At 40.5% G+C, this 22464-nt stretch overlaps 4 protein-coding genes across 7 annotated transcripts; 3 read left to right on the top strand and 1 right to left on the bottom strand.

Annotated features, from left to right (window-relative positions):
* Positions 1 to 166: 166 nt before the first annotated feature.
* Positions 167 to 7253, bottom strand: LOC140770132 (importin subunit beta-1-like). Of its 4 annotated transcripts, XM_073111149.1 has the most exons (6): positions 7080 to 7253; positions 3574 to 5999; positions 3357 to 3454; positions 2221 to 2318; positions 1358 to 1410; positions 167 to 883 (listed from the first exon to the last, which is right to left on the bottom strand). In XM_073111149.1, the coding sequence occupies exons 2-5, from the start codon at positions 5988 to 5990 to the stop codon at positions 1399 to 1401; spliced, it is 2625 nt and encodes an 874-aa protein (XP_072967250.1). In that variant the 5' UTR covers positions 5991 to 5999; positions 7080 to 7253; the 3' UTR covers positions 167 to 883; positions 1358 to 1398. The 4 variants fall into 4 exon arrangements, 3 of the variants coding, with proteins under 3 accessions (XP_072967250.1, XP_072967248.1, XP_072967247.1); XR_012106006.1 differs by having other exon boundaries at positions 1358 to 2318; XM_073111147.1 differs by having other exon boundaries at positions 167 to 1410.
* A 4008-nt stretch (positions 7254 to 11261) lies between these two features.
* On the top strand, positions 11262 to 12287 carry LOC140770965 (RNA-binding protein involved in heterochromatin assembly dri1-like). The gene is made up of 3 exons (XM_073112304.1): positions 11262 to 11714; positions 11821 to 11891; positions 12022 to 12287. Exons 1-3 carry the CDS (start codon positions 11398 to 11400, stop codon positions 12027 to 12029), a joined length of 396 nt encoding a protein of 131 aa, XP_072968405.1. The 5' UTR covers positions 11262 to 11397; the 3' UTR covers positions 12030 to 12287.
* A 7303-nt stretch (positions 12288 to 19590) lies between these two features.
* Positions 19591 to 20712, top strand: LOC140769745 (protein UNUSUAL FLORAL ORGANS-like). The gene has a single exon (XM_073110604.1). The coding sequence runs from the start codon at positions 19591 to 19593 to the stop codon at positions 20710 to 20712; it is 1122 nt and encodes a 373-aa protein (XP_072966705.1).
* Positions 20713 to 22139: 1427 nt separating this feature from the next.
* LOC140769744 (uncharacterized protein At1g15400-like) lies at positions 22140 to 22460 on the top strand. The gene has a single exon (XM_073110603.1). It carries the CDS (start codon positions 22140 to 22142, stop codon positions 22458 to 22460), a length of 321 nt encoding a protein of 106 aa, XP_072966704.1.
* The last annotated feature ends 4 nt before the right edge of the window (positions 22461 to 22464 follow it).

Genomic DNA, 22464 nt, shown 5'->3' with positions numbered 1-22464 from the left:
TTTATAGAGGAAAGCAAGCATGCAACCACGTGTTTGTAGAAAGAATGGGCTATGGCCTCACCTCGCTTCTAAGTCCATCATAGTGAACGCGGATCTATCAACAAAAGTTTGGACTCACAGTCGAGCCCAGTCTTCAATCCTGGATCCACTAGAGACGAGAAAAATATGATCAGAAGTTGTATCATCCTGGATGTAAAATAGTTACCGATGTGGAGCTAGTAATCTAAGCACACATACAAAAAAATTTTGTACACCAGATGCTCCATATATACAACAAAAGTGGACAACATGAATCTTTTCTTTTCATTCCACTCGCATATCATGCCGTATCAATCAAAAGCGTCCATCTTAGTCGTAGACTCAGACCTATAACTTGGCTACCAACCAGCTCAGAAGCAACCCTGCACCAGCAATCCCCAATCCAACCGCATATCATGCCGATGCTGGATGCTGCTCTTCTTACCTTTCCTCCTCACTGGGTTTCCCCCATCTCTAACATATGATTTATCCATCAATGGCATCCAAGGAAGGACTGGGAAGAGCGATGCAATCTGATGTTTGTTTATCTTCAACTGGAGACAGACTCTAGTTGCAACATTTGTAACCACTGCTTGTAAGCAAATAGATGTGAGGCCTGCCTAAACAAGAGCTTGACAACGTGTTCCTTATCGTCATTAGCTTTCTAGGATGCCAGCTCAGCTTTTCTCATGAGCGTCTGCGAATGGCAGAGTGCCTCTAATAACCGAGCCCTGCTCAGCTCACTCTCATAGTCAGTTTGCTTTCAGGTGGATACACCTATCCTGTTTGCTTCCGAGAGTTACAAAAATTATGTCTTGTCTTATCCCATTCGGCTTGGTAGTGATAGACATAAACCTGTGGTCCACTGCATGAGATTGACACGTCAAGCATCACGCAGCAGGATACAACATACAAATAAAGAGGATCGATTAACAAGAAAATGCTACTGCAGAGAAACAAAAGAAAAGGAACATTTTCAACTATAGGGGAGTGACATTTGTAAGATGCATACACATGGGATCAAGAAAATCATAACAGGGAAAACTTATACAGCTAGTAATTGCCTTTAAACTGAAAGAATTTGCAGAAAGAAAGTCACACACAGGAAGAGCTTTAACAAAAAAGTGGCAAAGGCTGAACAGATTATTGAAGAAAATACTGTGTCTCAGCAATCTACTAATTCACCAGTTCTCCATATTGTGGATTGCAGCTATCATGAATATCAACATATATCATAGTTATAAACTAACATTGTCAATGTATAAAACATGTACTAAAGGGTGTGCTGGCCTTGTATAAGTAACCACCGTGAAGATTTATGATCATAATATGCTAATACCTTCTTTGGTATATACACAGGTCTATATCCATCCTCACCTCTTAGGATCTGCCCTGCACAAATTTGGACATTGTTGGCTTGTTAGAAAAGAAATAACAGTGGAAGAATAAAAAATAAAAAGATGTCTCAGCTGCTGGTTCTCTTCAGGAGGCTTGCTGGTCCTCTAAGAGCTTCAGATCCTTTCATGCCGAGTCATGGCAGCTGAAGAATAGTTGGAGACTTGGACATGGTCCACAATTCATCATACCCCTGCAGAAATTGCTTAGCCCACTACCATGTCATGCACTAGCTTCAATTACTTGAGAAGTCTTGCCTCCTCCAACCAAAAGCTACCTCATAGGATGATAAAAAACAAAATGAAAAAAAGTCTACTTGCACTGCTCTGACTTAGCACTGTTTCTAGCTTGAAAGCTTGAATGAAATGGCAATTGAAGAACATTAGTTTGTTTAGTAGTGATTAGTAGTTTAGTACATGAAAAGGAATGACCAAACTCCTGGGCATCAAATAATACAAGATTTAAAAATTGGACACTTCCCTCCTATTGATGGTTTCTTGCACTTTTGTAGTTGCATGAGAAAATCAGGGAGATAAGCACAGTTACATAGAATTAAATTGTGCAAGATTCCTTCTTCTTGCACTGCAGCTAAACAGAAATCGCACATTGCTATAAGCCACAAGCCAAACTACCTTTCCCTTATGTTTACTGGTAAAGCTGAGTCAACTTTTTCTTCGGTTATACTTACAAGGCTATCATACATATAGCAAGCAATGATTTCTTCAACGACAGCCAAGAAAGAAAGCAGCAAAATGCAAGTATAAGGCATGACTATGCGATATAGATTAACTACACAGTAGCACGGACCTGAACAGAGATGATTCCACAAGAGGTATTCTCCATTCTCATCTGGTGGGTGAGGTTGCAAACTGAACCATAGAGTTGAAAGGAGAGAGACATTCTACCTGATAATAAACAGATTTCCAATTGTCTTTCACACTAGTATCACCCAGAATAAAGACTGCTAAAGTCTCTGGTTTTTCACATACAAGAGGAGAAGCTACAATAAAGAGAAGTATGTAACCCGGAAAAAAAATCTCACAAATGCACTTTATTGTATATGAATGCTCAACACTCTTGGTAATTACTTGTATTTCATATGAATGTTTACTTTAGAAATGACAACTGAAGAACACCAAAAAAAAAAAAAAAAAGAACCTGATTAAATATGGATGATACATAAATGAAATCAAGATCACGACTCCTATGAAGTACACAAAGAGACAGGAGTTGCATAAAGACCACCTTTAAGACCATGGAAGCCAAGACAAAACTCCAAAATGAAGTATCAAATGAGAATAAAAAAATAACAAATGTGCCAGGGCAAAGAAATGTAGTTTCCAGCTAGGAACTATTAGAGAGCATGGCACTACAAATGAACATGATTCTGAGTGGGCAGTCGAGTCTTGTGTTGCTTTTCAAGTATCACTCAACTGGGCCAGCCAAGGTAATCCTGCCTGAAGGAACAGGATGGAATCATAGGTCTCCAGTAAACCGCGCTTAGCGGATTTGACATCAAAACAACAGTACAAAGGCCACAGGTAACCATAAAAGGGAGACCTCAGGCTGTGTATCCTACAATACAGAGGCCCTCCAGCTTTTCTCATTAATGAAGGTCTTAAAGACCTTCAACTAAGTAAGCAGAGGCAGGCCATCACTGTCCCGCTTCTTCATGGAATGAAAGGAAACCAACTTCAAGGTGCTGATGCATGAGTTAGCGCACTCAGAATGAACCCGTTGTGCAGAACTGGTGATGACCGACACATGTATGCAAAGCAATTCCTGACCTGACTTGACACAACTTGGATGCATATGCAGACTCCAAAGGGAACAAAATCATTATTAACCAGAAATTGCACGAGTAATGGCTAACTTAGCCCAATCAGCGGACTCTTTAATCAAATGATCATCTGATGATAAGCATTCGTTCAAAAAGTCTTTGCCTGAAACAGACTGATTAATTAAAGGACCAGCATGACCGCCCAAGGTATCAGCCAAATCTCCAAGGACACCTACCGCAGTCTTCATCACTGCATCATCCCTGTTTGGCACGGTAAAGGAAATAGGAGAAATCAGTAAAAGGAATAATATTACGTTGATGATACATCCAAAAAATGTAAAGAGAATGGAGAAAGAAAAAGGTGCTACTATATGACTTACATGTCCTTCTCATGATAAAGAGTGTCAAGAAACTGAAGGATGTGGGGTGCATAAGGCATCAGTAGCTGGGTTTTCGGGGAGCTTTTAAAACCTTGTAATATACCAGAGTAAGCTTCCAAAATTCCATTCCTTAGCTGATTTGTGTAATCAAGCATTTCATCATCAGCAGTCGCAGCATGTGCAGAGAGTTCTGCTGCACTTTGAAGCATAGGCATCGCGTAGATCAAATACTTCTCAAAGTTATCTCCTATTGCTAAAGCAATATCACCAAAGCACGAAAAAATTGGTGGTTTGACAGATCTGTGCAACTGATTGCTGGAAAGATCCTTCAGGAGTTGTGTCATGATTCCATCACAGAAGGGCAAAATTTTGTCCTCCAAAGCCCTGCACAAATCTCCAACAACTCCTACCGTAACAGCACAGACCTGATACTCCTCAAAGTTTTGAAGGCCCATCTCCAAATACTGATAAAATCCTGGCATGTACTTCACAAAATTTGGCCCTAAAACATATGCCAAAGCACCAATAGCAAGCATAGCCTCTTCATGTACCGTAGCATTTCGGCAAGCAAAAACCCTCAGAAAGAGATCCATTATCTGATCTGCAAATGGCATGAAAGCATACTTTGATGTTTCGCTTGCTCCCAATTTCTGGATAACGACCTGCAGGCATCCACATAGAAGCCCCTGCAGCTCGTTCTGCTTCTCCCTTTCATCAGACGATAGCTTCTGTGCCTCTAGGGTTTGATGAAGTTCCAGCATGATTACTGGCACCAACTGCAATATGATAGGAGCTGTCTCATCATTTGAGCACCTCACAACTTCATTTAGAGTTTCATAGGCTGCAGTTCGCAGGCGAGATTCTCCAGCATCTTCCCTGTGGGTAACAGTGAGAAGAGCTTGAATTATGTCCTGAAAGAAAGGAAACAATGGTGATGCTGAACCAACATCCTCATAACCTTGAGCAAGGAAATAGAGAGCACCACAAGCCTTTTCAGCTACATTAGGGACATCTTTCATGCTGTGAAGCAGGACGGTAAGGATCTGCTGACAGTTGGCAGGTGTTATTATAGGTGCCACCATAGTCGATCCATGAAGAAATTCAAAGATTCTTCCGAGAGTCCATGCAGTAGTATCTTTTACATGGTTATTCGGGTCTGTTGTTAATGCAGTGAGCATAAAGTTCAAGGCAACATTCACAATACGCGTAAGCTTGTCTGGAGATGGACCCTCCAGAACAGAACCGAATGCATATGTTGCCGCCTCTCTTTGCCTCCAATTTGGTTTTGTAATGTTCTCCTCAATGAATGGCATCACTAGAGGAACAATGTCATCCCCAACAGTCCGTGCAACAAGACCCAAACATGTCCCTCCTGCCATTGAAAGATTCCAAGCCCCTTCATCCTGATCTTGGTCCTCCTCCTGCTTGAGGAGAGTCTCAAGCAGCATAGGAACTAAAGCAGGTAGAGCCTTCCTAATAAAATAGAAACAAGGGATATCAGAATCTGCAGTAAAATCACCTCCATATTCATCTAAAATATCAATCTCCTCATCACATATTGAACTCCAAAACTCAATAGCCTGAAGAGCAACTGGCTCCTGATCTTCCCGCACAGCTTTGGCTGTTATATTGAATATATCCTGCATGTAGGTTTCAAGTTTTTCATAGTAGGCGGATGAGATGGCCACCAAGCACTCAAACGCCGCCTGCCGTATCTTCATCTCAGACGACAAAGTTGCTTCACAAACAACTCTCATGATGTAGTCTCTTTCCATGTCATTTGTAAAATTAGCCTCTGCAAATCCTAACGCATTATATAATGCTCTTGTAGCAGCAAGCCTGACATCAGTGCTTGCCTCAGAAGCATTCATGCCTTGAACCACAGAAGTAAGAATTTTATTTACTTGGTCCTGGTCAAGAACTTGCGGCGAGACTTCCTCGCACAAATAACCAAGTGTTTCAAGTGTTGCCTGCTTAACATGAGGCTGGATCTGGTGTATGCTTGAGAGTAAAGATCCTATAAGCTCAGGCCACTGCTTCTGCGGCAACTCGATGCCAGCAATCTTGGCAATGGCTTGGGATGCAGTAGACCTAGCATCAGGAACTGGAGAAGAAAGGGTCTCTAATAAGGATGCTTTGACTTGAGCCTTCACAGTCACATCCAATGACAACCATCTCTGGACAAGTTCGTCTTTCCTGTGCTGCTCCTTGGCATCCAAGGCATTCTTAAGAACCAGGCCTGCTAATTTACGACTATCCACAGGTTTTTCATTGTTTGCCAATTCACTGGAGAGAGATAGTATAAAAGAAGGAAAGCTTTGTTCCTGAAACTGCTTAAGACATTCTTCTGCATGCTTCCTAACAGTACCATCCACTGATTGTGCATTCAAGAGAAACTGAGTGACTTCCATAGCCATCTTATAATTCTGAGATAGGAGAGGAATAAGTAAAAAGGACAGTGAGATAAGGACAACATTTTCGGTAAAGTTAACTTCACAAAAAGTGAAAATAAAACACAATATTCTAAGCTTCTAAGAATCTCAATATTAGACAATAACAACCAGAGTTTGTTATGGTAATCGGTCACAGTAAGATGGAGCATAGTAGATTTTCATCTAAATGTTTTTACCCATATAATGAAATCTCTACAAATCAACAAGTAGCCAAGACCAGTGATCATGACTATAGTAAAATGCATAGAACTGATACTCATTAGCCATTATCTCAGAAAATGAACCTTACCCATTACCGAACAAGAAAGACATCATTATGGCCGTAAGATTCATAGGATACCCGATGACATGGATTAAATTGGTCTCTTCAATCCAATAGAGAGCAATAAAGAGATTTGTCTTTTTTGACATATTCTACTGGGTTGGGCAAAACGCTAGCATTGCCAAAGAAGGAATTTGGAGATGTTAGTGCAAACTTTTGTTAGACAGATAATTTATGTAATCAAGTTTCCAAATCAACTGTTGTATCAGCCCATCAAGCAGATAGAAAAAATAAAATCTTCTCACAGAAGCAAAATCCAATTAATGCCACAGAGAAGAGATCCAGACCCTAGGAAATTAGGGAATTTCACTTTAAGGAGAAGAAGTAACAGAGATCATTGCCGTAATTCTAACTATATCTCCGCTGATAATTGGGGATAATGAAAAGAAGAAAATTTGACCCATAAAAACGTCGACTTGAAGGGAGTCATCCGTGATCTTCTCCAAATCCAAAAGCCTTATAAATGGTTGCAAGCATCAAGTACAGATGAACCATAATCTCGAGCCATTAAAGCGGCCAAAAGTAGAATCCAAATATCTAATCCGAGTAGGACCTATGTTCCAAAACCCCTCGAGAAGGAAATAATCAAAATCGTCTCGCCAAAGTTCCTCAATTACAGTTTGAAATACTCCTATAGATAGAGCATTAATCCGGTAAAACTTACGCGGCGCCAATTCCCCGAATCTAGATCAAATTGAAGGGAGAAGAAGGGAGCTGATAGGATCGCTTACATGTATTGGTCAACGATCCGTGCGACTGAGTGGCTTCCGGAGCCGATGGGTGGTGAGGTAGGGGGAGGGTGCGGTGCTGGGCGGCTAGCCAGCAGCAAGAGTGGGGAGGAACCCTAGGAGAAAAAGAAAAAGACGGAGGAGGAAGAGAAAGGGAAGGAAAAGAAAAGAAAACTTTGGAAGAATATGGTGGACGAGTCAGAAAACACCAATTGGGAATTGTGGAGCTGGAAATTCTTTTATTATTATTATTATTATTATTTGTAGATGTGTATCTTATTATTATTATTATTATTTTATTTTTATCCCACAATTACACCCTGTGTATACAATATTACAAATACCAATATGATATAGTTGTTGACAAACAAACAAACAAACATCTGCCCTGCGAGCTTTATTCTTTATCATAATCACGATAGATAAATCTTTTTAATCGTTGTTCAGCTCCTTAACTTAACTTGCGAGTTTGTGCGAACTGGTTTGGTGAAAAGAAGAACTAGTTTGGTAAATAGCGTTGAGGCTCGAGTAGGAGACCTGAAAAGGTTGGGTTATCGTGTCATCATTATGTGAAGCATCCTCATATCTCATTTTCGATCCGTATCCGTAGGCCATCCGCCCAACCCAAATTTATTTATACGACGATTGGGATTGGGATTCCATAATTCACAGAGATTTTGAGAAAACTGCAGCTACGTTATGTTTGGGCTGGGCTTGGGTTCTTTTCATTTTCAGCCTGCTGTTGTAGTTCAATTTATCTGGGCTTTCAATATCGATTGGAGATGGTTTTAAGCGAGATATCATCGTAACTCTACAGTCTTTCTTAATCAAATCACAACAATATTGTTGATGACTTTGTAACAACAATGTGGATCCGAAAAGAAAAGAGAAGAGGCGCTACTATTGGAACATACCATTTCCTACTATTCCTCCCACTCCCAACAAACTCCTTGGGTGCTCCTCTCTCTCTCTCTCTCTGTGGACGGTGGACCTCATGTAAACACGTTTATTTATTTGATGGTGCTTATTGATTAATTAAAACCAAAATTAATTAATTATGCTTTATTTTATGATACAATATGCTTTACTAAGTAATAGTTTGCAGGTCTTCGATTCAAAAAAGATTAAATTTTATTTATATTACTATTACTACTGCTATTTCAAACTTGCAAGCCCAAGGATATGCTGCATGAAAATCGCATTTCGGAGAAATAGTATTTATCATCAGTTCCTGTTCTTGCTAATTCTCAGAGGAAAACAAGCGGCTATCCATCCATCAAAACTCTAAAGTGTCAGCCAAAAACCATCGACTCCCCCCACCCCCACTGCTTATTAATTGCAACCTCTCTCCCCCTCCCTACCTCATAATCTAAAAGCCCTCGATCGATCCCATAGGAGTTCCCTAATTAAGCTTGAATAGTGACAGTTGCAGGACAAGACGATATTGGCTTTTGCAAGAAAGAACTCATTCAAGCCTAATGCTGCTTAATTAATTCCAGGCTGTTGATCTACTGTAGACCGAGATGAGATCTTTCTGTGTCTTTCTTTTAATACCGATGCACTATGTAAGGAGTACTGATTGATAAAAATAAACGCGGTGTTATGCGAATTCATTATGACATTGCTTCTACTTGACAACGTTCCTGTGGCAATCTCTATAAGCAGGCAAGATGCTGCTACTCGTGCAATATCAATGCATGCCTCTAGCACACACTCTGTGTCTCTGTGTGTGTGTGTGTGTAAACTAATATAGCAAGTTTCATTTATAGGTGAAAATAAATCCTGAGAGAAATCAGAGACGGTTGATTTTGCCAAGCTACAATTTGTATGTTTTAATTTTGTCGAAATTTTAGGTTTCCCATGTTCTATAAAAGAGTGAAACCTCGGACAATACTAGTCGGAAGGGGGGATATGAAGCCAGCCCCTAGTAATGAATGCGGTGAAATTAATGACTAATTGATGAAAGTCATAAATCAGCCTACTCTTAATACACTATAAATGAGCCTAAGAAATATTATACGACTCTGCTAGGCTACCATAGGTAACGTTTTCTTCTTTACCGTCACGAGCGCTCATGTTGAAATGCATAGAAGAGATTAAATAGCACTAGTTAGACATATGTTTGGGACTTTGGTGCACGTACATAGGATTGAGTGGGAGATTAGGAACGCACCCAGCCTCCGTTACCTAATCATGGCATATTATAATTAGCAGGTTGAATCATGTCAATTCAATGTTGATTCACTCCCGCCCTTATTACGAACGAATCAGGCAATTGGGCTTCAAACTATTAACGCGATTGAATTTGAGCCTAATCCCATGCAATCTCGTGTGCACGTACGTCATACTTCGTCTAATATTTGAGCCACTCTCTTTTTATTCTCAACATTATTCTCTCCTTTTTACGTGTATGTCTTATCTTTTTTTTTTTTTTTCCTCTTCTTCTTCTTCTTGTCGTGTCGTTTCTTTCCATCGGTCAGCTATCGGTCATCGGTCTGATGGATATCCTCCTCCTATGTTACTGCATGCAGTTGGTAACATATATATATATATAGAGAGAGAGAGAGAGAGAGAGAGAGAGAGAGAGAGAGAGATATTAAATTGGAATAAGTGAAATGTAATGTGATTGATCGATCTTAGATCGAATAAGGTAGCAGGTGAGGTGGTATTATATATATACATACATATCCATATAAAATTTTATAAATATATGTGGGTCGACCCCACGTCAACCTTTACCGTGTCTAGCCAACGAACTACTTGGGAAGGCGTATCCACTCTGAGGTCTGAGGTCGCAGTCACGATCGGCAAGTGGGTTCTAATTCTAAAGCTCAAGATGCCAAAATGCCCTCCTTCGATAATTGCCCGTGACGAATTAAGCTAGCTCCATCACCTGGTCTCGATCAACTCGACTTCAATTCATATGCCAGAATCTCAACATTATTAACGTGCCACGTTGTCTGAAACTTATTAACATCCATCGCATTTTGCATGTATGTGATAGGTTAATTGCTGCACCACATGTATCATCAATTATTATTATTATTATTATTATTTAACTCATCTTTAATTACTACAATTATTATTATCTGGTTGACCTCCGGGGAGGTGAATCTTCTTTTCTATCTACATATGGGCGTGCAACTGGAACGGAATGATGCGGCAAAATGGCGACATGCATGCATGCTGTCTAATATTGTGACTCGGACTACTGTAACATATTCCAGGGTGATTGCGCGAATATTTATGATCAGCAATAGTACGTCCAATTAATAATCATATTAAATATTTAATGTTAGATTCCCCTCCAGCAACTTACACAGGGACCGGAGTAAAACACACACACACAAAACCAACTTTATTAATTTATCAGGTTAATTGGTGTGGCCTACATTCCAGCCAAGTTTAATTAATTTATTTAGGATAGTAATTCTGATATTTTATTATAAAAAGCATGCAGAAAATATTCCAATATGGATCTGTCCATATCAGTATAAATCCACAATTAAATTAATTGCTAGAAAGTTCCTATATATATATATATATATCATTTTCTTAATTATTAACATAAAGTTAGATGATCAATGAGTACTGTGCCAACTTGTATTTGCTTTCCAATCTTTGTAGAAAGTTGTTTTGTTGCTTAGTCAACTAAGTAACTAGTTAGCTAGCTAGCCGTAGAATTTATTCCTTGGACAACGCAAAAATGCTATACCATATGTATATACACTAAAAGATGGCTGATCACCAATATTATCTTCTTAGTTCCTTAAATTTGACCGCCATAAACCTTCTATTTTTGGGGACATATAGCATCTGCCCCCACACCAATGAGTTTAGCTAGCTATCTAGTAGAACATTCAATCCCCAAATACTACCTTCCTTACATTTCGCTGGCTTTAGAACAAAGATGTTCGGGAATCACATAAAGTTAATATGCAGGCTGGAACTCAACTCCTAAAACGTAAAATTCCTTTCCTCCAATCATGTATTCCATGGCTAGCTTCCCACTGAAAGAGATATATGTATGTGAGTACGCCTATAACATCCGCTACTTAATTTCTCCTCATTGTTCTCATCAGGCGGGCCATGCAGAACAATTTGATGGGTCTACATGTGTGTGTGTGTGTGTGTGTATATATATATATATATATATATATATATATATATATATAGCCAGCCTTATATATAAAAACTCATCCCAACCCAACCCAACCCAGAAAATTATACTAAACCACAACACTACCGCTAGCTAGCTTCAAGGACGTCCCAAGCATCTCGATCCTCATTCACGTAATTAAGTTTGGTATATAGAAGGAAGATGAGCAGGAAGCCTGGAGACTGGAACTGCAGGTCGTGTCAGTACCTCAACTTCTGCAAGCGTGAGTCGTGCCAGCGATGCGGAGATCCAAAGTTTGGGATAGAGAGGACGGACTACACGAGCATCAGCGGAGGAGGGTGGGAGGTGAAGCCGGGTGATTGGTACTGCTCCTGCGGCGTCCACAACTACGCCAGCCGAGCTAACTGCTTCAAGTGTGGAGCCACCAAGAACGATAACTCTACTGTCACCCACTCTTGGGGTTTTGGCCTTAATGCTCACCAAACTGGATGGAAGTCCGGGGATTGGATCTGCGCCAGGTTAATTTAATTTAATTACGTACTATTTTGGATCTACTTAGCATGCATGCACGCATTCATTCATTCATTCTATTTATTACTTAATGTACACATGCTGTCTCCACAGGCTTGGTTGCAATGAACACAACTACGCAATCAGGACGGAATGCTTTCGATGCAGTGCACCTCGACACTACGGTAACTTACCATTTCTTTTCTTTTAAACAACTTCTATTGTAGTTAGCTGGCTCTTAATAACTATCTACATGTACACCTTAATTAATTACTTGCATGCTTCTCATGCATGTTACCTGGCTTCATATTTCAGGAAATTAACCAACAATGCATGTGAGACCCGCCCAAGATACCAGAAAAAAGGGAAATGAATGAATTCCTAAATGGAAGCATCGTTTAGTTTCTCAGCATTTTGTTTCCTTTTTAAATATTTTTGAAGCATCCAGGTCTATGCATGTACTGCGATGCTAATTACGAGTTTATGTCTAATGGAATATATTTATGTAACCAGCAAAGCTAATAAATTAAAGCTGGTGTTATTGGAAACGGATATGTGATGAACATTTTAATGAATTATGACTCAGTATTTATGTAGATCGATATAACTAGAGAGTAATTTATTTAATTACGTACACGCGGCTGTCTGGACTCTTAATTAATCACTGTTCATGGGTGTTGGAAAGAAATGCAGTTACCAATACCGATTAATGGGGGGAGAGGGAGAGGGAGAGGGAGAGGGAGAGGGAGAGAGAAAAGAGAGAGAGGTGAGAGGAGTACTATATCCAACTCACCACTCCAAAGCGCCAAGCTAGAGAGACAAGATAATGGATAAGATTCGAAATTCGAGGAACACTTATAAGTTGCTTTAATTCGAAGAAGGGGACTTGGGTTGGAAAGGCGATATTGATCACTTCACTAGCTAGCTAGGCACCACAACCCAAAAAGGAGGACTACTTGTGATAATGCTAAAAGAGAAAAGCATATATATATATATATATATATAAAGGAGGTGGAGTTCGATTGATTCCTACTCTTTTTACTCTGGCCCTCTTAAGTCTAATCAAGCATGCAAACAATATAACCGGCAAGAACGTACATTAATTAAATTCTTAAATCATTAACGGCAGACTAGGCTATCCGGCCGGCCGACCAGTGGGATTCGAGCGGCGTCGTGCATGCATGTGGGGTACATCCTCGATCGCGCCTCTCTCCCTCTTTCGAATAGTGCTTGCTATATATATATATATATATTATAGTACGTACGCCCACACACACCATGAGCTGCCATTTCTAAATATCAAGAATCATTTCAATGAAGATTTAATGACACATAAGTACACCAAGCTTTTGAACAAATTAATTAACATGACTTATTTCCTAATATAATAATTTTTTGTGGCATATATTATAAGTGTAGACAATGCTCATTTTGCCAATATTTAGGAAGTGCTGGAAAAGAAACTTATTTCCTAATACTTAGTAGAAATGCCAGGAATACATCTACCTAACATTTTTAAATGCTGTCAAATACTGTGGACACCCTTAAACACACCGTATCCATGACAGTTCTGGAGACGGATCAATTTCAACATTTTAAAAGCGTGAAACAAATTACATTTATTTTTTAACAATACATTTATCCAATGCACAGAATAATTGGCAAACTATGTCCATAAATAAGCAACAATCAAGTTTATCATACAAGGAATAAGATAACATAGTTCAAATGTCTTATTAATAAAAACAAGAAGAAATCTCTTCCTCACAATTTACATCCATTACATTATTATGTAGGGAAATTTAAAAAAAAAAAAAAAAAAAAGGCTGTCTGTCTTGCTTTAATTTGATCTTCTTGAGTGACTGACCAGCAAATTTCATTACAAGCCTACTTAAAAGCATGGGGCATATGGATATAATTGACTAAAATTAACAACATGCATTAGAAATTAGGGAAGATTGTAATCGAGATGAATATACCACTTTTCCAGCTGCTCCTCAGAGAGAGGAAAATTGAAATTGATGTTTGTCTCAGGTAAGCTGCAAGATTACAACTTACAGGCACTCTATAGATAAGCTTGTAGCAGATCTAGTTGCAAATTTATAGCAGAGATGTTGTAACGAAGCTTGCAATGCATAACAACTGAATTAAACTATGTAATTCAAAATTATTTCAAATTTCAGTTGCTAACTAAGTATGGGAAGGAGCAGATGATCACACCACGAACGCTTTTGAAGAATCAAATAGCTTTAACCAATTAAAAGGCTAGTAGACTATGCAACTGGGCTTCTCTCGGCCATTTCATCAAACACCATGAGGTCACTCAATCGAACATTCGATCTCTTGAGTGACCGTCAAATAAACTGACTTTATTAGCATCTGCCGGTGTTGCAAAAACCACGTTATCATCAATCCGCACTTCTGCGACAAGTTTTTCCCAATCATAAATCCCCCGGCCCAAACATAACTTCAACAAAAGAGTCGTACCCACAATACAGAGACGCAATTTATTAAAGCACGCTTACTACCGACCCAACTACGGAAGAAGACAAAAGAACTAACCCACCGTCAAAGATTCCTCTCGTTCATTACTATCATTTTCCTCCATCTCTTAATTACTTCATCCTCTTAATTAAAGAGCCTGAGAGGATGGAAATTGGAAATTGGAAACTGGAAAGAGCTGTGTAATTGATCGACATCTTTCCGAGGTGAACCGTACTAGAATGATATTACCAAACGAGATCGTTTCTACGGCCGAAATATTTTTTAATTAATTAAAATTATTTAAATTATAGAAAAGAAAAACATTCAAAATTTACAGAAATACTAAAAAAGTAAGTATCATCTAAAAACTTTACTCACATTCTCTCTCTTTTTTTGGGGGGGATACGTAGATTATCTAAATTATTAAAAATATTTTAAGTATTAATTTTGTTAGGTTTTTATTATTTTTTCGTCTATAAATTATCACATGCAAACTAACTAGGTAAGCAGCTATGTCACATATTGGTTCTTATATATATATGTATAATTTTTTTTTTTAACAAAAAAGAAATTTTAGTATATATTAATCTCGTTGTCTAGTTGAATAGAATTTTCTAACTCATGCATATAGATGTGTTTGATTAGTATCCCACCGATAGAGATAGCCAGGGAGATTTTCCAAGTTTGTTTGGACATGTTCTAAAATTGGGCCTTTTACCCTCTTCTTCTTCAGGCTTGGAAACCTTGTTGTCAACTTTCTATCTTTTTACATGGGAATCGCTTTCCTGCATTAAATGAAATCCAAATTTATCATATTCTAAGTATATCTCTTCTCATGTTCGATGAGTTCTTCTAAAATTCCAAGATTTGAAGTCTTAGTTAGAAGAAAGTGAACATATTAAAATGGTCATCTATCTTAAGATGCATGATGCTTGTGTTATTCAAGCGAATCTGATGTTTGTCAGCTTGTCTGTGTTTCTCCTTCTTATGTTTGGAGTTATAAGATTTTGACTTTTTAATTCTGATTTGGATATCTAGTTTCATATGACATGGTGTAAGTGATGCAAATTGATTGTTAGACAAAATACTGAAAATATGTAGTAGATTTATGCTTAAGATCTAGGACTTCGATTTTTTATTCTCGAAGCACAGTTTCTGTTTCATATGCTATAGCACATTAGAAGGAAATGCTCGGGATCAGATGAGATTAGCTATGAGTAGTTTAAGATGGATAGCTAGAGACTTCACTTGCCACCTTTTGTTTTCAAGCCCTATACCTATACTGAGCATTGTTGCAGGTCTGAATTAGAAGTAGATATGGAGCTACAATTATGCCATTGATCTAAGTATTTTATTTTGGTGCCAAAGTTAATTCTAATCCTCTAAGAAGTTATTTAATTTCCAACTCATTATAGAACCATATTTAGATATATGTTAATATTTATTATGTCCATTGTCCTTAGTATTTGGTCGTATGTTTGTCTTATATTTATTTAAAACTTATGCACATATGTACCTTACCATTTTTACATATTTTTTGTAATTCGTGTAGTAGTACGTATTACAATTCAAAAAGTTTAGTGGGCAAGGCAAGTATTACAAATTATCATAGTCTATATATCTGCACTTCTATATATCTGCACTTGGGCCTGTGCTGTTTTTCTTATCTACAATAACAGTTTACCATGTGACCTGTCATTTTAGCAAAAGCAAACTTAAAAATAGCTTTTCAAAAGTTCCGCTGGTACATAGGTATCCTATGTAAAATTTTTAAATAATTTTAAGAGTTAATTCCGCTAATAGTTTCTGTATAAAGACCTCCTAAATTTTTTTAGATTATAATATCACCTCTAAATTTTTAGAAAGTTTCAATGCGACTCTTCTGTTAGTCTACATGACAATTAATTAACCCCAAAATAACCTAGATACTCTCATAAACCCTTTAACTAAATTAGGATATATATATATATATATATATAATTAAATTTAACTTATCATAAAAATAACCATCTTCCTCACCCATCCACCATCACCAACTTCTGTTCTTCACAATTGCCGACCGCCTCTTCACCATTGCCATCCTGCCAACATCGCCTCCCCGCTGTCGGCTTGCGATAGCCAAGCACCAGCTGACCAAGACAGCTGATCCCCCACCTTGCCCTCCTCCCCCTTCCCATGTCTTATTATCAGCAGTATCGGCGAGGGGCAATGCCGGCGGATCCGTCCACCAACCTTGATGAGGACCTTTCACTTGCACTAAGGGCAAGGGTAAGGGTTGACGTGGCCGAGTTGTTTGGGTTCGTCTTCTTCGCCAACTTCTTGATTGGCCTCTTGCGCATCTATGCCGGCGAGGAGTCGAGTAACCTCATTAAATTCTAGATTCGGGAGCTATGCCGGCAACGACACCGAGCAAGAGGCCGTGCTCTTTGACCTCATCCAAGCCTTCCTCGAGCCCAATGGCGTCGTCCCATATACTCCGACGAGGTGATTGGTGTGGGTTAGATGAAGGAGACACGTGGTTTGAGATTATTTAGGTAATTTACTATTTTTTTCTAAATTAATAAAATCGTTAATTTATTAGTGGTATAGTTGGTCATTATGCATTTTTCGTCATTGTCATTATTTATTTTATTCGTCCCAAAGTTTAGGAATGACATTGAAACTTAAAAACGTTTACTCTGTGAAAATCGAGTATACTTCAGGGAGTGTTAGAGTAATTAACCCTAATTTTAATATGTTACGAACCGGCTTGATTCGATTCGTAGTGGTTGGGATTTAAGTCTGCACGGGATTTGAGATCCGTGAGTGGAGGCACGAATTTCTAAATATAGGATGGAGGTGATGATGGAGTGAAGGCCGAGTAGTTGATGGAGGTAGACCTGATCAAACGGCCCAGCCTGATTTGAATCAAGCTAAGCCCGACTTGGATCCAGCCTGGCCCGAGCCAAAACTACCAATAGACGGCACGAGCTAACCCTTTGTTCGTCTGACCCGGCACAGAAGCTTGCCAGTTCAACCCACCCATTGAGCCCGGTAAACGATCAGCCCTCTAAGTAGTTGCAATTCCATTTAACTTGTTTGTTTTATCATAAAAAAGATCCCACTTGGTCGTTCTTTAATCATCTTCTCTAGTAGTACGTACAGTATATTGGTCAACGAAACTCTGTCTCTCACTCACTCTCAGATAATTAAAAGAAGAAAATATCAGTAGCTCAAATCGGGAGGCTAAATCAAAATCTTTAAAAAGTAGGAAAACTAAGAGCACTAATTTATACTTACAGTTGGCATGAGTATCTTGCAGGGAAATGACTCATTCTCCTCTACATTTGCGGGATTTCACAAGCAGCTACCAAAAGCTTCCTGTGGTGCAGGAGGTAAAGGCATATACAACTTCAACCTTACATACAAATGTAGTGACCCAGGTTCCCGCAGCATGTGAGGACCCAACAAAACATTGGAGTTGGGATGGGATTCACTTAACTGAAGCTGCTTATGAATTCATAGCCAAAGGTTGGCTTAATGGTCCCTTTGCTGATCCATCTATTATGAGATCACAACGTCGCTAAAGAATGCCGACAGGCCCATTTATCCATAAAAAATTTTTAGGATTGTTTCTGTAGAAGGACCCATTTTCTTATGCTTATCTTGTTTAGTTGGTGAAGGTGAGGCTATGGGTCTTGCTGTAATATGCATTTGTGACAAGTGATCAGCTAGTAAATTTTAACGTTTATAGACATTTGAGTTATTGATGCATGACTCAGGCTAGAGCCGCCAAATCCCCTCCCTATATTGAGACGGAGCTCGACCCGATCTCTGATGGGTTGACAGACGGTTACGGATTAGACTATTTTAGTCCGTCCCAAACCCGGCTTGGCCCGAATAATTAGTGGGTCGGGCCGTGAACAAATATTTAAGTCCGGTTGATCTGAAAAGTCCGGCTCAAACCTGGCCCGACCTGCTCGATGATCATGTCTAGATGGAGGTGGCTCAGCAATAGATGATGGTGGCGGTGGCTTACGGATGCAAATGCGATAGATGGTTAAATGCTATGATTGGTCTATAATTGTGGTAAAAATTATGCGGGAGATAGAGACAGTTATGATAGGAAGATGAAGGGGGAGAAGTAGGCTTGCATAACAAGACTAAGGGGATCGACAGAAGAGGAAGATTGGAAACTAGATGAGACCGTGCTAATAGAAGAGGTGACGCTGGTTTGTAAAGGATGAGAAAGGAGATGTAAAGGTTGGCGGCCTAGTTGATAGAGATGTCAAGGTAAAAGTCAATTAATCTTTCATTCCAAGAGATTAAATAAAAAAGTCTAAAACAAATTTAATAAAATCGATCTTTCTTATTTTCTCAGATTTTTGTTGCAAATAGATTACGAATATAGAAAAGTTATGAATACCAAAGTTGTATATTTGGAGGTTAACGATCTTATTCAACTAGTTCGATATTATTCGGATATCTGTAGAATATTTTACGAATATTTTTCGAAACCACGCTAAATTAGATTTAGCTAATTAAATACAATTCTAACCTACTAAAGCTCTAACTAAATCAAATAAACAAATAAGATAACTAGACTTAATTTATTGAATCTAATATTTTCATGATGTGATCTAATCTAACCAAATTGCTCATAATAGGAACATACTTATTAATAATATCTAACAAAATAAGCATATGATATAAGACGTTAAAAAAAGAAACATAGTGAATTAGGCTTTTTAGTTTAGGTCGTGCAGTTTATTTGGACTCGAGTCGAGTCTGACCTAAATTGCGTTCTGACAGGATTTTGCAGGGTCTGAGCAGCTCGAGTCCAATTATGTCTATCCACAGTCCGCACCGCAGTTCTTGCTTTGGATCCATCGGGCACACATTCCCATGGCCTTTTTGATACCTGATGATGTCATGTCTTGTCTCCATTTTATTTTATTACTAATTGAGACTAAATGCTATGTTAATTTGTTAATTTGACGATGACGCCATATTTATATATTGAAAGAAATATCCAAATGGAATGGGAGATCAGATCACAGAGATCTTTGGCTTAATCTTGCTTTACAAAAGACTAGCTAACAGTTGGTAACCCGCGAGCATCAAGCAGTATAATATTAATCTAAATGAAAATGATAGCTCTGACAGATTTTAAAATTTCTTTTTATGAAAATATATATATATATATATATATATCAGGGTCCCATGTGGGCCACATGCACTCGATCGAAAAAGTTCGCTGCATCCAGCTATCACATCGCCCGATTGGAACCAATCATTCACCTCCAATAGCCAATCCCCAATCCCCATATACTAAATAATCTTCTCCATTCCCAGACCATCTAAATCATCGTCTCGTCTCGTCTCGTCACCGCAAGGAGAAGCAAGTCGATCTCTACATCAATGTGGGAAGAGCTCCCCCTGGATGTCCTCTCCCGTCTTTTCTCCTTCCTCCCGCCGGATTCCTTCGCTCGCGCCATGTGCACGTGCCGTCACTGGCGCTTGTGCGCCCTCTCCCCTGCCCCGCCCCCGCCCCCGCCCACGCCCCCACGCAGCCCACCATGGTTCTTGGCCATGGCCGCGCGCTCTAACCTCGGCCCCTCTTTCTGCTACGCCCACGACCCCGACCTCGCCCGGTGGCACTCCCTCCCCCTCGACTTCGCCATCGAGCCGCTCCGTCTCGTGGCGCCTCTCAGCGGCGGCCTCCTCCTCTGCAAATTCGCCGCCTCTACGACCCTCCGCCTCGCCCTTTGCAACCCCTTCACCCGCCAGTTCCGTCCCCTCCCCGACCTCCTCGCCCCAAGATCCAACCCCGCCGTCGGCGTCGTCCTTCCCGCCACCGCCTCCTCCTCTTTAATTTCCTTCTGCGTCGTCGTCGCGGGAGGCGCCTCGGGTGCGTCGTACCAGCCGACAATGGAGGTGTACGACTCAAGGCAATCAGGAGCATGGCGAGAGGCGGGATCCATGCCGGTGGAGTTCGCAGTGCGCCTGACGGTGTGGACGCCCAACGAGAGCGTCCACGCGGCTGACGGCGTCATCTACTGGATGACATCGGCGCGCGCGTACAGTGTGGTGGGCTTCCATGTGGAGCGGCGGGAGTGGAGGGAGGTGAAGGTGCCCATGGCAGACAGCCTCGAGTGGGCCGCCCTCGTCCGCCGGAGCAACGGCCGGCTCAGCCTAGTGGGCGGCGCAGCGGACAGAAGGGCCCGCGTGTGGGAGCTCAGGGAGGAGGACGAATGGGCGGTGGTGGGGCTGGTGCCCAGGGAAATGGAGAGGAGGTTTTGGGGGAGTACATGTAGTAAAGATGAGATGAGCAGTTATAAGTGGGGGAACACGAAGTGCGCGGGGAGTGAGGAGGGCGTGTACTTGTTCAGGGAATTGGGTTCGGAGATGTTGGTGTGGAGGGGAAGGGGAGAAGGGAAAGAGTGGGAGTGGAGTTTGGTGAAGGGGAACTGCACAATGCCCAGCATCCCCATCAAAGCACTTCTGCTTCACCCGACTCTATATCCCCCCCCTCTAAATTAATCCATATGACCGCCACTGAAGTTGCTACCCTTTCCAGACGATCGACGAGAGGACCCGACCGTGTTTCAATCCATCTTCGGGTTTGCGATATGATCAAGACTTACTTTCTTTCTATCTCTTCGTCATGTACTTAAACTTATTAGGGATTATACCACTTCAATTAACTAAAATAACGGAACTGCATGCATTTCCTGGTTCCTACCTAAAGTAAGTGCACCCACTTTCCAGTTGGGCTCAGTCGCGTACACATTCCAGTCCACCGAGTCATTAACAGCAACTTAGGCTGCAGGGCGAATCAATTTCCCGTTAATATTTTATTAGCAAAGAATCTCAAATCCTGGAGCACCGACGAACTGGATTCAGGTCGAATCAAATCAACGAATCCGACATCCAAATATCCAATAACTAGACATCCAAATATCCATGGCCCCAGTATTTTAAGCTCCATCTCAACTTCCTCTCTGATCATCAACAACTTGATCATGCGGACTTGTGGCTTTCACACCATGAAGGAATGTAACAACTTATCTAGTGGCCTCCACTTGTGACGTCGAGTCATCCAAGGCCAGCTAATGGGTGTTATTGAGAAAAGTCAAGATCATTTAATGGGGTCGACTATCGCGTATAATTAGTAAAAAGAAACATTGTTTGCTTGACTAGACCTAAAAGGCAGCTTGTTGCAAGTTCTACTGCTCATTTAACCAGCAAGTAAGCGCGCAATTAATAATTTTTTGCTGGTTGACCTTGCATGCCTAATAAAGGGCTTTGGAAGCTTGGATGCGGATAACTCGAAGGCGCGATCATTTATTAAATTTCTCCTATATGGAGATAACTGCTGTAGAAGAAGGCCTTCCAAAGTTTGGTTTGGAGATATGCTGTGAAGGCTGAATAGGGCGGTCAGGGGTTCATGGTCTTCTTGGCAGTCCAAAAAGATAACGGAAGTTTATAACTTAAAAGATAGAAATTGAAAACTTTAAAAAGAAAAAAAATGAAGAATGGACAGGGACAGGAGGAGGTGCTTGGTATTTGCGGAAAGGGGGGGAGTTTGAACAGGTAAATGATTTGCAATCAAATAAATTGTTTCTTTCCTCTGAATTCTGAAGCTTCTCTCTCTCTCTCTCTCTCTCTCCACCCTCAAAAGTTGACCACCAATTCCAGTCCTCTCTGTCTATGTCTCTCTCTCTCTCTCTCTCTATATCTTGCCCCTTCTGCCTCTCCACAGCCACCCTCTCCTTCTCCTTGTTCACACGCGGTCAAATATATATCTTCTTCATCGGCGTCTCTAGAGAACAATCCTCTTCTTCAGAACATTCCCATCTGTTGGTAGGAAACCAAATTCCAATTCAATTCCTCTCCTTCACATAAAGAGCGAGAGCGAGCGAGAGAGAGAGAGAGAGAGAGAGAGAGAGAGAGAGAGAGAGAGAGAGATGGCAGGTCTACAGCGGTCGAGCGAGACCTTTCGGAGGTCAGGTTCATCAGGATTGGTGTGGGAGGACCGGTTTCTATCGGAGGAACTCAATCAAGGGAAGAAGGGCAGTGAGGAGGAGGGCGGAGGTGGTGGTGCGGTGGCGTCCTCCATGGAGCGCAGCCGATCCAACGGCGGTCGCGGCGGGTATCGAACAGTAGGTCGGATCTCACCTGCGTTGGACCCACCCTCTCCAAGAGTTTCTGTCTGCGGCTTCTGCGGTTTCTTTGGGAAGCCCAACCACAACAACCCACCCAATCCAAAGACCAACAAGCGCCGCTGACAGA

The sequence above is a fragment of the Typha angustifolia genome, chromosome 11, assembly GCF_048772165.1.
Source record: "Typha angustifolia cultivar Huaian chromosome 11, ASM4877216v1, whole genome shotgun sequence".
NCBI lineage: Eukaryota > Viridiplantae > Streptophyta > Magnoliopsida > Poales > Typhaceae > Typha > Typha angustifolia.
The sequence above is the reverse complement of the archived record's forward strand: the minus strand, read 5'-3'. Positions and strand labels throughout refer to the sequence as shown.